Below are 14,031 nucleotides of genomic sequence, written 5' to 3'. Positions count from 1 at the left end.
GTGTGAATAAAGGCTTAGGTAAGAAAGATTATTCATCCCCAGCTAACTCTCCCGTCTTAAACCACCATCCCCCCAGGAAAGGATCATAAAATTGAAAAAAAAAAAAAAAAAAACATATATAAGGAAAGAAAGAAAGAAAAAATATTTCAAAATTCAAATTCCATTTCTGTGTTTGATACCTTTCCCTTCAAACTCTGTTAATGTGTTGGATCACATTCAGCAGGCAATTCTGTGTTTTCCTTACTTCTGCTAATGACTGCACAGGTAAGAAAAACAAACCCTCAAATGGCGCTCGTCTACAGGGTTAGCAGGTGAGGCAAACCCCATCACTGACAGGCCTGCGGTGAAGGACATGTTGGGAGGAGAGAGGATGAGGTGAAGGAGGGAAAGAGAGGCAGAGAGAGGTAAGTCAAGGAGCACGGGTCATTTCCAGTGTTGATTAAGGCCTCCCGAGGTTAATCATGCGTGTGAGAGATAGAGAGGGAAGAGGAGGGAAACGGAGGAAAAATGGATGTGAGCTACGGGAGGCTAGGATTATGTTTTATTCATGAAAGTTTTGCATGAGGCATGATCTGCCAACGATTTACCGTTCTCCTGTGCCTGCCCTCTCTCACTCTCTTTATTACTTCCTCTCTTTAAATCACTTACTTTTCCTCATTTTTCTCACTCATGCAGTTGGCCGACATAAAGCCCAGTGTGATGCATTTTATTTCTTTTGTACTGGCCACAAAGGGAAGTAAATGGTTAACCTCCATACGGAATGGTAGAAATTATGATTTTTGAGTGAGGTTCTGCACAATGTGACGTATGTGAGTATGATTTCAGCCATTGCTGCAGTGGATGTGTCACTGCAAATTGTCACTGAAGATGGAGACAGTTTGGGAATATGCTCGCTTGTTGTAGAGTCAACTCTGTGCTTATCCCTGAAAATATTATCTTCTAGTTTGTTCTCTGAATGATCTGCTTTTGACATGAGATTTGACTGATTTCATTATGTGAAGTGCTGGGAATATGGGTGCTTCCAAAATGTTTTATATATCCAGATTTGTATTGAAGACTATGAAACAAGAACACAACACAATAGAACAGCATTTGAATAGAACTGCAGGAAATAAACATATGGAAATAGAGAATATTATACTTTAGATACGTTTTGACCAGTGTTTCTTACATTTCTGCACAGTTCATGGGAGAAAATCTATGATGCCACTGTAAAGATTTTCTGCCACAAGTGACCCTGCCTCCACTTGTAGTTTATTTATCAGGACAGAAGATAAGAATTAGAAACATCAAAGTGTCTTTTTGGCTTTCACCTCTCCAATGGCTCTAGTGTCTACACAAAGTTACAATAGTCCGGGGATCCCTCTGCCTAAGCCCTGCGTCAGTGCCTGGTGCTACACGTCCAGTGGGACTGAAAGGGCCAAAGGGGCCACAATGATGGTTATATTAGAACAGTGCAGTGCTCTGTGCGCCTAATTGGCCAGTGGAGTAGGTTCTCCTCTTCTCCCCTCTGGCCACCCAGACCTGATTTTAATGTATCTCCTGAGGGAAGGAGCCAGCTGTTCTCTCCTGATTTCCATGTCTAAATTTAGGTCCTTCCCTCACTTCAACACAGTTTCTTGCTCTATCTTTTCCAGTTCACATCCATTCCACTCAATTCCCTTCTCTCAATTCCTCTGGCTCTCTCTCTCTCTGTCGCGTTTCCTCCTCTAGTTGATCCCTGAAGGGTGGCATTTCCACTTTCTTTGTCTCTCTCTTTTTCATATTCTCTCTGTCTCCCGGTGTACCCCCGTCTTTTAGATTTATCTTGATCCTACTTCCTTTCTTGTGCTCAATTGTGCTCTATCTCTTATGGAGAGCGGGGTCAGCTTAATTGCCCTCCACTTTGACTGACATGCCAAGGCTAAGCCAGGTCAACAACATCCTCATCTGCATGACATTATGAAGTAATGACATAATGAAATTGGCTTTGCTTTATTAAGCTTGAATTGGATAATATATATGTCACCATAAATGGCATATTCTATAGAGCAATGCAAGACATGATTCATCTGGGATGGTGACTATAGCAATGTGGGTTACAGCTGCCTCTAAACAAATAGCAAATCATTATTTCCTCTAGAGACACTAAACCAGAGCTCATTCTCACACTTTACCCTCCACACAGCTGTCTCCCCAGATGAGCTGAAGCTTACGTTTTAATGGGACCACTCAATACCCTCCCTCCACCAGTGTATGAGCTGGCTAATAATCAAGGCTGGCTGCAAATCTTCCCCACAATCATTTGGACTTCCCACCACATGAAAAAATGCATCCAATATTTCTCAAAAGACCAAACTATTACTTATCCCAAAATATATTCCCTGTGCAGCCAGCAGAGATATTCACAAGACACGAAAGCACATTCAGACACACAGTACCTGTTGCCAAAGCAAACTACTGGACAAATAATACTGATAAGAGTATCCTGGATGCTTCCTGTCTGTTCTCCGACATGACCTTTCAAGCAAGAGCAGCTGAGTCTACTAACCTTTCTTATTTAGGCATTCAAGAAGCAGAGAAAAAGAGAGAGATGCAGACAGACAGACGGACAGCCTGGAGCTACTGACCTTTATACCAGGACTGGAGCTCAACTGAGCTGTAGAGCTATGATGTATGGCCGGGAATACAGGATTACAAAATGGATGGAGGCAGTCCACAGTTTTGATTTGCTGATTCACCTTTTAAGCCAGTCGAACAAGCCTCCTAAATGCAGACTTGGGATTTAGTCGCTGCAAATTTAGATATCTTACATATTGTAGAAGGTGAGATTTCCCTGTCTTGTTTGATTATAAAGCAGGTCTAGGTGCTGTATAAATACTGTGAAAGTATCAAAACGCTCAGTCCATGGAGAAGTGCATGCAGCCCGTATCAGAAAATGTGCCTTTAAATGAGCCATAAGGTTGTGATGTCACAACTATACAGTCACCGCACTAAGCCATGCCAACAGCTCATCTGATCCAGGCACAGCACACCCATCAAGTACAGGGACGCTCATCCACCCGCTCATCCTGTCTGAGTTATTGGACCGCTCTGCTCAGGACTACTCTTTTTGAGGTCTAAAACGACTTGTTTCAGACAGAGGGTGAACTGAGAGGCTGCATAAAGGGCCAGTAGAAGATAAATAACTAAGATAAATACTTTTTTGAACAGTGACTCATGCAAAGCTACTCTAGTGGTGTCCCAGAATAGAAATATAGAGCTGAAATGAGCAAAACGTGGGACCTTTAAATACTCAAGCTTGAACTAAAACTGCATTGCCTTATAGAGATATTTCATTAATAATGTTAATTAATTTCTCAAGGTAACAAGGCATTATCAACACATGCTGTTGTTTTTATCATGACAATCATGTGCGAAAAATTTGCATTGCAAACCACATACAGTAAAGGCACCACTGGACAGCACTGTCTTAGATACTCATTGTAACTTGAAAGCTGCGGCTCAATGTTCCCACTCAGAAGATCACGAATGAGATGCAAAAGATTATATAGGACATGACAGTTTTGCCGTGACCAGTTAGTATCTATAAGGTTACACAGGTGGCTGCACAGCTGGATACACCAGCTTCTCAGACTGAGTGATTCTCAGAGTGTCAGGCAGCAGGGTGGCCTAGTGATTGGAGCGACCGTACAAGGTCAAGAGTTTGATCATCTCAAGAGCTGGTGTGAATTCATCAACCAGCCATGTATCCTGTCACAGCGTCCTTGAGCAAGAAAACTTATCCCCAACCTCCTTACTGGTTTAGAGCATCAGAAAAGTGTTGGAATTACAAAAATGTTCTGTAACTTTATTTATTTTTTCTGGGCAGGAACCAATTTTAGCTGATAATATACAACATTGTTGTGAGTGACTTCCTGGAACAGAAACTAACATTTCCGATAAGTGCATCATCACTCCCTGCCCTCGCTCTGGGACTTGTCCTCCCACTGTGACAATTTTCACACAAACTCCTTCCTTTTTCTTAGGAGCATGTCATAGACACAGTCTTGTTTCTCTCTCTTTCGCTATGACCTCTCATGTTTGGTTGGAATGGGGACACAGTTACATTACATGCACAAAGTGAAATTACTTTACAATTTATCTTCCATATATCTCAGGATCTATGCATTTGCCCATAAAAATCTGAAATAACTTTTATGGAGACACCATCTGGATATCAACTTATTGTGGGTCACATTGTCCCCTTCTTCTTTTCCCTAAAATATCGACATTCCCCAAGTCTAGAGCACATGCTTCAACTAACGTATAACTAACAATCGAGGCATGCACACATGATGTATAAATACATGTGTAATATATTGCTTTCATAGTGGATGCTGGCAGAATTAGTAATAATGCGTAATGAAGACCTTTAATATACTGAACTCTATGAGTTAAAAATATTTATATAAATCATATTATTATTATGCAAATAACCATAAATTGGGTTATGTATGTTCTCTTTTTCTGCTTTGTTCTGTTTGTGTTTCTGAGTGAACTGTATTTAAATTTCGGTGTGTGAGAGTGTGTGTGTGTGCACATTTACAATCTAAACTTGCTCTTTTGACAGTGATAAGATTCCTGCTGTGAGCAAATTGAATGCAACCCCTGCAGAGTGTGGAGCTACCTTTGTATTCAGTGCTGGCGTACAACCACCTCAGGACAGACATTTCTGATCTGGAGATATGAAATTAATTATCCGGCATCAGAGAAGGCTGGCTATGGCAGTGCTGTTGTCATTTACATGCAGTAATTAGACTGGGCAGCTGTTGGTGCTGCCATCACAAACTTGACATCCAACTCAACCCCTGGAGTCAGATCAACAAAATATCACCTACTTCTCCATGGCGCTATTAGGTATTGTTTAAGTGTGGCATGGAGTGACGGAGAGAGGGCAGTTTGGTAGGAATCACAAGTTGTCAGAGGGGAACGTGAAGTCTTTTTTGGCATGTTGTTGAGATGCGAGGGGGGGATGTTTCCAGTAGCATCTGGGGTGTGAAAGGTGTTAACAGACGTTGTAAAGATAATGACAAAACATCCAGGAAGAGTTTCTCCAATGATAACACCTTTTTGTGTGTACAAAGCACTACAAGAAGCAAACATGCCAGAGAACACAGCGGTTTCTCTTTATTTGTTGCTGAGGAAAAACTGCCGCGGCTGAACTTTTGTGTAGTATAGGAGCAAATCCTATATATCATCATTTATAAAAGCCCATGCACTACTTTCAAATTGGTGACCAGACACGCTGCCAGACACCAATATCATTTGCCCAGTGTTCCTGCCCTTGATTCAGCCACATCAATTTAAAGGGCAGAGATATAAACCTCTGCCCATTCTCTGTGTGTAGGCTGCCTCGCTCAGTCCAGAATGGCCAGAGATCTCACTATCCCTTCTGAGCCAAGGGCAGACATCTCACGGTTTTATGACAGAGGTAAACCTGGCCTTCATAAATAGTTCATACACTGCTTTCTTCCAGCTGGCAAAAGCGAGCAGAAGAAGCTGAGAGCAAAGGCGAGCTAGGTAAGGACAGAAGTACATATTTTGACAGATAAGTGAAAGCAAGGGAGGAGGGAACGAAGTAAACAACTGAGCCAAGTGCAAAAACAAAGGAGCAATGTCTTAAACACCTCCTTTTAGCCACATTCGCTGAGATGTTAAGCAGACATGTGAGAAACATGCATTTAAATTATTCTGACTTGATTTATGCAGAAAAACGTAAGCAGGTATAAGTACATTTTGCCTCTTTGCACATCACTTATGTATATGCTGCGTGTAAGTGTGGATTGCGTGTGTGGGTTGTGTGTTACTGATGAGAGAAGCTGACTAAAAGTGAGCAGGGCTATATATGCTAAATGTTACTTTCAGTTCATCTTTTTTAGAAATAACAAAAATCCCAGTGTCATCTGTGCGCTACAAGGACACAGAAGGCAAAGGTTTTGCTACGTACAGTATATCTAACCTCAAATATCCCACTCTATTCCCTCTTTAAATATAAGGCCAAGCAACGGTGAAGCAATATTAGCAGTCATCCACACACTTGCTGGTTTAGTAGGTTTTGTAAATTAAATGTCATAAAAGCATAAGGTCAGGGAAATCAGATTTATTGTGGCTATTGAAATTCTCAAATGTTCTCAAACTGATGTGGAGGAGAAATTCTTCTTTTTATCACAGGAAGCAATTCATTTTTTATGCTTTCATACAGGGTGAGAGCAGGATGATCGCAGACTAGGGTGGCGTTCATGAGGGAAATCAGACTAATCACTGCTGCCACCAAAAACTCCCAAATTCCCCAAATCAACATGCCACAGTGTGATTTCCTAATGTGTGGTGATGTGTTGACAGATACTGTTCATTTAAGAGGTGATCTGGGGAAATACTTCTCGCCCCAGGGGGAGAGCTGCAAGATTCAGTGAGCAGAAAGTGCAAGTTTTAAAAGCAGCTCTTGTGATTTGACTTTCTTTGCTGCAATTCTCTTGAACCACAACTTCCAGTCAGGGCCCACAGTGGCAGGGTTGACACTAAAGATCTCGCCTCAAAGCCAAGCTCAGACTGGTCTAACCTAGCACGAGTACATTTGAGTGCAGCATTTGAGGAAACTCCTGTAACTATCTAAGTATCGCTGTCTTCAATGTCCACGAATAAACGGCTATAAATCCTCTGAGAAATCGCAGAAAAGAGACACTCCTTATAACATCAGTACATCCCCCAAAGCATTACGGGAACTGTAGTTTCAAAACATAGCGTATGATTATCATCTAAATAGAAGTAAGACAAATAAGTAGTAATAGGAGTAACTTTTTTACACTATCAATATATATATATATATATATACATACATATGTATATACATATGTTTGACATTACTAAGGCTCAGAATGTCCCATCAACATGGTTCTTATATTCTTGGTGGGGGTGAGCAGTTGTTTTGTCAGAGTTTGAAAACCCCTGATTTCAAGTATTTTTCTAATATACAACCTTCATTTGGAGTCGGGAACTTCTTTACCCTGTGGAATACATGTTGTACAACACAACACTCTCTAAAGTCACATTGACTTTAAATAACATGAATAGATTCAGATTCAGAGCAATTTCAAAGACACAGGTTAAAGGTACCTTGAAACACACACACATGCTGCACAGGTGCCATATATCCATGTGATGTGTTTAATGAGGTTCTTTTTCATTTTCATTTGCATCCCTGAAAATGACACCATTACATTTTCTTAAAATAACCCTGATGTAATCTTTCACCATTAAAGTGTAGGGACAGGAAAAATAATCTTTGGTGCTAATGAACATGTACAACACAATGTACAAATTAATATATGCACCCTTAACCAGTCATTCAGTCCTTCAGTCACACATCACTCTCTCTCACGCACACACACGCTGGTGAACTGATGCTTTGAGGTGAACTGAGCCTTTATCTGCCCACTGATCAGCATGAATCTTATCTGGCTTGTTATGTTTTCCTACCAATAGCCTCATTATAACGGTGCGAGAGGCAGGAGGGAGACATGTGCTTAACTCTGATCTACACATCCTCTGTTCCCCTATTAAGAGTGCAATGGATTTCCTATACTGTCACAGTAAGATAGAAAAGGATGATAGCCAGGTTAGGGTGACCTTTACAGAGAGGAGGGGGTCAACAGTGAATGAGACGGAGATCTTACAGTTAAACACATGAGAGACGGTTTAAATTAATTACGCATTCAGACGCAGCAGGAAAACGAGGACATCCTGCATAGTGAAGTGTAGAGGGGAAGCATGTGATGTTGATGCTGTTTCTATCATAGCTACTGCTGAGGGTGACGATGAGGAGGAGGAAAAGGCAGATAATATTGTAAGGAGAGGAAAGGGTTTTGACATGAGCAATATACTAAATGCATGGCAGGCAAACTTGAAACGTGAAAGCGACGAACCTTGAAATAATATTATTTTCTGAAAACAGAAAGTAATTGGAAAGAGCATCAACACAGGTGTCTTTTATATATGGACGAGATTCGATTTTTTTTCTAGGTGGGCCACTTGATTCTGATCAAGCTGTTTACATGAGGTGTTTTTACCCTGATTGGCTGTTTTTCTGATTATTTTCACACACCTTTACATGTGGACACATATATTTTCATATTGGTCTGCCTTTATGTTCAAAATTGGCTCAGATTGTTGAAGGGAAACGCTTTATAACACACACTTAGAATGAGTTTATCCCTCCCAACAATAACTAAAAAGACTGCATTCCACCAATTATTTGTTAATACAATTTGTACATATAGCCAAGTTTGTTAGGCTGTTAGATGTTTATCCTTCCATCTCATCTATTATCACACCTCTGCTCAGGATGTGACTGTATTCAGGACCTGTGATCCTATAATCATTAGCCAAAGATGGTAACTAAACAGAATGAGATTATAGTCGCGGTTGACTAAATTCTTAGTTTTGAGAGGCATATTTACTGAAGCACACAGCTGAATGAAATCAGGTTCATCTCCTCTCAAATAAACACTCTGCCTCTTCTCTCTGACTCGCTCTGATCTATAATCCGTCCTCAGACACAAGGAATGATGGAGAAGATTTTGATCGTTGTATTTTACTGCCAGTTTTCCAGAGTCTGGCAATGGTAAAGGGCAACATCACACAATTAAATTCTCGATTGTTCATCTCATGACCTTGGGCTGTCCTTTTCAGTGTTTATGAGCTTGAATAATTTACTGGAAAATATGGAATAAAAAAAATGTCTACGAATATTGACACTATGATGAGTTTTATGTTGTAGTGGTGCTATGTAAAACCAGAATACACATTCTAATCCCAAGCAAACCATTTTGTTAGAGTCATGTTTATCACTGTCTGGGTAGTGACGAGTAAACAATGCATAGTGCAGTTTAGTGTGTTTCTAAAATACACTAAAAATTCCATTACAACAAAATAGCTTATTTGAAAGCTGAAATGGAATTTGAAATTGCTGAATGACAAAAGACACACAAAAAAAATCCCTGGCCCTTGAAAAAGTGGCTTACATCAAAAGATTACAATATGACTGCTCTGGAAATAAGTAAACAACAACAACAACAAAAAAACCCCAAGAGAAAAGTAAATTCAGTTTCACTTTACTGATGTTAGTTTTGTCAGGCTGAGTTAGAGGCACAGCAGGGAAACGCAGCCACAACTCACCTCGGACTTTGCCCTTTGAAGCCATCACTGGAGTCCCCAAGTAGACAAGAGGGGTTGGATGGACAGCAAGAGAGGCAGATGCCAGAAAACAGAGAGGAAAAAGAACAAAGACAGAAGACAGAGCAGCCGATTAGATAACTGTTTGAAGAACAGTGTGCCTCTATCTGTTCGCGCATATGCAGAAACAGCATTGTCTTTATCTTGAATGTCAATCATGAGTGCTGAAACCCTCCGATCGTTCAACCCTGAAAGAGAATGTCCTGATTTAGCTCATCAGCAAATTGAGACCTTACAGTGTGGCACCTTTTAATTAGTCGCATCACATCATCTGGATCATGCAAGGAAGCTCGTTGCTTTCTAATAAGCTTGCAAGACCCATAAGGATATGAGCATACTGTAGATATCATGTTGCTGATTAGTGAATGCTGTGCTTCATTTGATTTCTGGTGGAAATTACAGACCTTTTACAACTGACTATCTTGTTTTTAGCTGACGCCTATATGGCTCCAGTTGTATGGGGACATACAGGAAGTAACGATTTGTTTCTGTGTGTGTGTGAACTCAGGGTAGACACAGTCAGTCATGCACACACTGGCGCACTATCATATTAGGTTGTGATTGACAGCACTGTAATCAGTGAGGAGAAGCACAGGCAGGAATGCCAACTGTGATGACTGTGCCATGATATGGGAGGGAAAACCATATAGGCCGATATATAGCCATGTATAAAAAACTGGGACCACAACACGGAGGTCCTAACCAACAACAAGAGCATCACCTCTGAGACATCCTGCCGGTAACAAACACAGAGGAGAGCTGAATAAACAACATAGACTGTTTATTAGTGCGTGTGTGTGTGTCTGTGTATTGGCATGAGTATCCCGAGGGAATGACTCTTATGCTTCACACGCACTGCTTTGCCAAATTGATGGATCTATTGGAATGCCTCCAGTGAGCCTGAAAACCTGTACAGCTCTAAGAGACGGCGCCTGGAAACAAATGAGGGAGGAAGAACAAAGAGAATATAACTGCTGGTGCCGAGTCTGCAGGTTATAAAAAAATGATTGTGCTTTCTTTTCGATTACAGATTAATGAATCATTCCGTCTATACACAGAAAGTATAGAATTTTCCATTTTGGCTGATCAACATACTGTAAATAGGTTTGAATGCATTGTCAGAGAGGGAGGTAAAAAAAGCAATCCTGAAAGCAGACACGCGCCAGCTGCTGGACAGTCCGACCACTCTTTCAACTCTCACATACATACTGTGTTGTTTATATTCGAGCGCCATCAAATCCTGATAGCCAATTTTAAGTGGCTGATGGAGATGATTATGTTGTGTTTGTGCTATTTCACAGCTCGCCAAGGTGCAAGATGGATAGAGAGAGGAAGTGAGAAAGTGAAAAAGAGAATTTCCTGTGATTTTCTTTTAGTGAAACTTAATTTGCAAACACTTTTTGATCTTCAGCATCACAGCATATTCAGTGGCACACCACACGGGCAAATGAGAGAGGAACAAAGAGCAAAAACAGTCATATAAGAGAAACATTATTGTGAGCACAAGACTAGACTATTCTTCTCTCACACAAACATGCACACAGGTAGCAAATTTCACACCTTGCTGCTGTGTCACTGGTCAAGAGGGAGAGGGACCAAGAGAGACACAGGGCAGCGAGTGTCACATCTGCTTCCCACACTGCTTCCTACATGAGACTGATGGCTTTGTGAAATATTCCCTCAGCAAAGTCTGACCTCGCTCTATTCCTGCCTTTCATCCCTGCTGTCAAGGTATGAGTTCACTGTCACAACTGCGGCTCTGTGATCTCTCCCAGCCAAAACCCATGGAAAAACAAAAAAGAAGAAAACGACCGATCCTGGAGACAAAAGATGGAAAAAATATATTTTTACAACTATTCACTCGTAACAACAGCTGAAAATATAGACAGCTATAGGGAGAGAGAGAGTGAGAGAACGCAAGCAGCGAAGAAAAGAGAAAAATGGTGGGACTCTTATTCACTACACTCTCTGCACTTTTATCCCAGAGTATTACAGTTACCAGGCAACCAACACAACAGTTCGGTAAGTCCTGGCAAGCTGAAATTGAATAAAACACTTTTCATTCCACTCTCTCATTCCCGCCATTTTACCATACCATGAACAGAGTATTCCCAAAAGGGTTACACAATGACCACCTCTCTCATACTCTATTCAACAGAATACACTAAAGAAACTGGCATCTAAGTGGGATCAAATTGAGCTATTTTTCTATACAGTATTTTAACCTCATATGCTGGGATTCCTCCTTATCCATTGTCCAAGTGAGTTACAAGAAGAACTAAAATATTACCGTTAAGTAAGTATTACCGTTCACATATCCAAATTGTCCTATGATGAGCAAGAAATGTTTTTTAGGAAATTGATATTCTAGGCTATCACGTCTGGGATTTTTGAATTCATTTAAATCTCTTTTAAGCAATATTTTTCCTTCTTTTTCTTACTTTTTTAAAAGAGTAGTAATGAGTGTTGACCCTACAAAGAATCAACACACCACTGTATTTTCCGTATCTCTTAAAAAATCTGTTGTTTCTGCAGTTGGTGGACCAAACTGGGGCCACAACAGCACCGATATTGGAAGTTCAACAGGTGGTGAATGTTGCTCTGTTTCTGTTGGCCTTTGTCTTTGGACTCAAATTGGACTTTTCCTAGTGGTCAAAAACCAGCTTTAACTTCATTTCATGGTATCTTGAGTGTGCAAATTAGAGTGTCTCGTGTAACGTAGTGCTTTGACTTAAAAAACCTGTGATCTGAAGGTGAAAGCCCACTGACATTTACAGAAGAGAATTCAGAGTCAGCTGAATGACGTTTGATCTGTCCTGCAAGTTGAAAATAGTGCAGATGTGCATTACACAAACTTGAATACATTTTATACAACTGATCATCACAAAGGCCTGGTGATTAATACCTTGATACCTTAATACCTACATTTTAGATAAACATTCAGAGTTCTGTTTGTTATTTTATGTAGAGGCATAATTGTGATTCGAACATGAAGATGTAAACCACTTTTTGTTACTGGTATTTACCTAAACCAGGCCTGAAGCTATTGGTCTAGGTATCATGTGTATGTAAACACACACACACACTTTATCTGAATATGAAAGGTGATTGACTGTATGGCGGTGGAACAGAAAAGCTCTGAGTTGTAAGCAGGTTGTTCTCCGCCTCTGCAACCGTCAGCGGGGAGCCGTCATAAATAAACTGTGTGATAGTTCATACAGACATACTTACTGTGACACACAGACACACAGACACACACAGACACACACAAACACACACACACACACACAATGCAGTGATCATAGTATTCCCTTAGGGTATAAGTCTCCTGGGAGGACATGTGTTCAATTGCAACAGCCTTCCTGTTTTCCTCTTCTTTTCCTTCTCTGTTCTCCCCGCTTCAACTTATGCTCATTCAGGAGTTTGTCTCACCTGCCTTTTCACATTCTACCTCCGTATTAACCCTTTGCTTACCCGCATCGCTCTCTCTCCCCTTCTGTATTCCCTTGCCCCCTCGGGCTACCTTTTTCACTGTGGCAGGTATATTCAGAGTCTGACATGCAGCAAAAAGCCTATGGAGATCGATGTGTGCAACGCGGCTCTCTGTTCTGTCACATGGCATGATGGAGAGTTTAGCTTATCTTTCGTACAGCAGCAGCTGTTTTGCCATATGTTTGATGTACTCCAGGCCCTTGGAATCCAACCAATATTCCACCGGTGAGCAGATTGCTGTAAAACCTTAACACAATCTTTGTCACCTTCTGACTTGGCTGCACATGGAGCCATCAATCCACGCGTACACAAGAGCATAAAAACATTGAGCAAAATATACATTGTGACACATTCATAGCAGTCCCCAACATATTTGTGACTACTTTGATTTCAAGAAGATCATCTGCATAAAAATAGCTCCAAATGAATACAAGCAAATGTATTTAAATCTTACATGATTTAGCAGCAAATGTATTTAAATCTTATTTGATTTAGCAGAGCTTTTGCAAAAGGCCGCAATTCATCTCAGGGTAATAAAGGAGATGGTAAACAGTGTTAATAGATGGAATCAAGCTTACTTAACTCAGCTTATTGCCACCATACTGCCTGCTTTATTAGATCTGTCTACCTCGTCCTTGTTTTCTCACATTACAGGCAGACACACATCTGTTTGTTTTGTCATTTAATCTAGCATATTTGATTTCCACTCCTTAACACAATTACACGTACATACCCTGTCCATGGTAGAATCATCTGCTCATAAGCCAAACGGCCATAGAACACACACGAAGACTCACACACACACACGTTTACACACACACACGAGCACACATGTTGATGACACATACACACATACACTTCATAACATTTGTTTCATCCTTACTAAAGATGGTCTACAGCAGGTCTCTGATGAATCACTGTCACCAGACCATGTGTGAATGACACCAGGCAATCTGGATCTATCTTTTTAGCTTTCTATTTTCTGTTAACAACACAGTGATCAACTCCTGTTGGTGCAGTATGGGTCCTATATCAATAATTATGAAAAATATCCATTTTGTCAAATACTGTTGACAACATGGCAGCATTGTAAGACAAGAAAAGAAGTTGCATAATAGGGACTGAGTGGTTGCTTTATTTTGATGGAGGTGGAGAATTGAGAATATTTAATGGAATCGTGAGAATATGGGATCATGGGATAAAGATCTGGGAATGTTTGAGAATAGAGTATGAAACTCAAGACTATGCAATATGATTTTTTTTACTTCTTCGTAACACCTGTTGTGG

The 14,031-nt window shown here is 40.6% G+C and overlaps 1 protein-coding gene across 1 annotated transcript in view; it reads right to left on the bottom strand.

Annotated features, from left to right (window-relative positions):
* The window catches only part of cadm2a (cell adhesion molecule 2a), a 188,862-nt gene that overhangs the window by 47,564 nt on the left and 127,267 nt on the right, over nucleotides 1-14,031 (bottom strand). The window contains exon 2 of the mRNA XM_070917304.1: nucleotides 9,196-9,222. Coding sequence (XP_070773405.1) covers nucleotides 9,196-9,222 — 27 coding nt within the window. The remainder of the gene's footprint in view (nucleotides 1-9,195; nucleotides 9,223-14,031) is intronic.

The sequence above is a fragment of the Enoplosus armatus genome, chromosome 13, assembly GCF_043641665.1.
Source record: "Enoplosus armatus isolate fEnoArm2 chromosome 13, fEnoArm2.hap1, whole genome shotgun sequence".
Taxonomy (NCBI): domain Eukaryota; kingdom Metazoa; phylum Chordata; class Actinopteri; order Centrarchiformes; family Enoplosidae; genus Enoplosus; species Enoplosus armatus.
The sequence above is the reverse complement of the archived record's forward strand: the minus strand, read 5'-3'. Positions and strand labels throughout refer to the sequence as shown.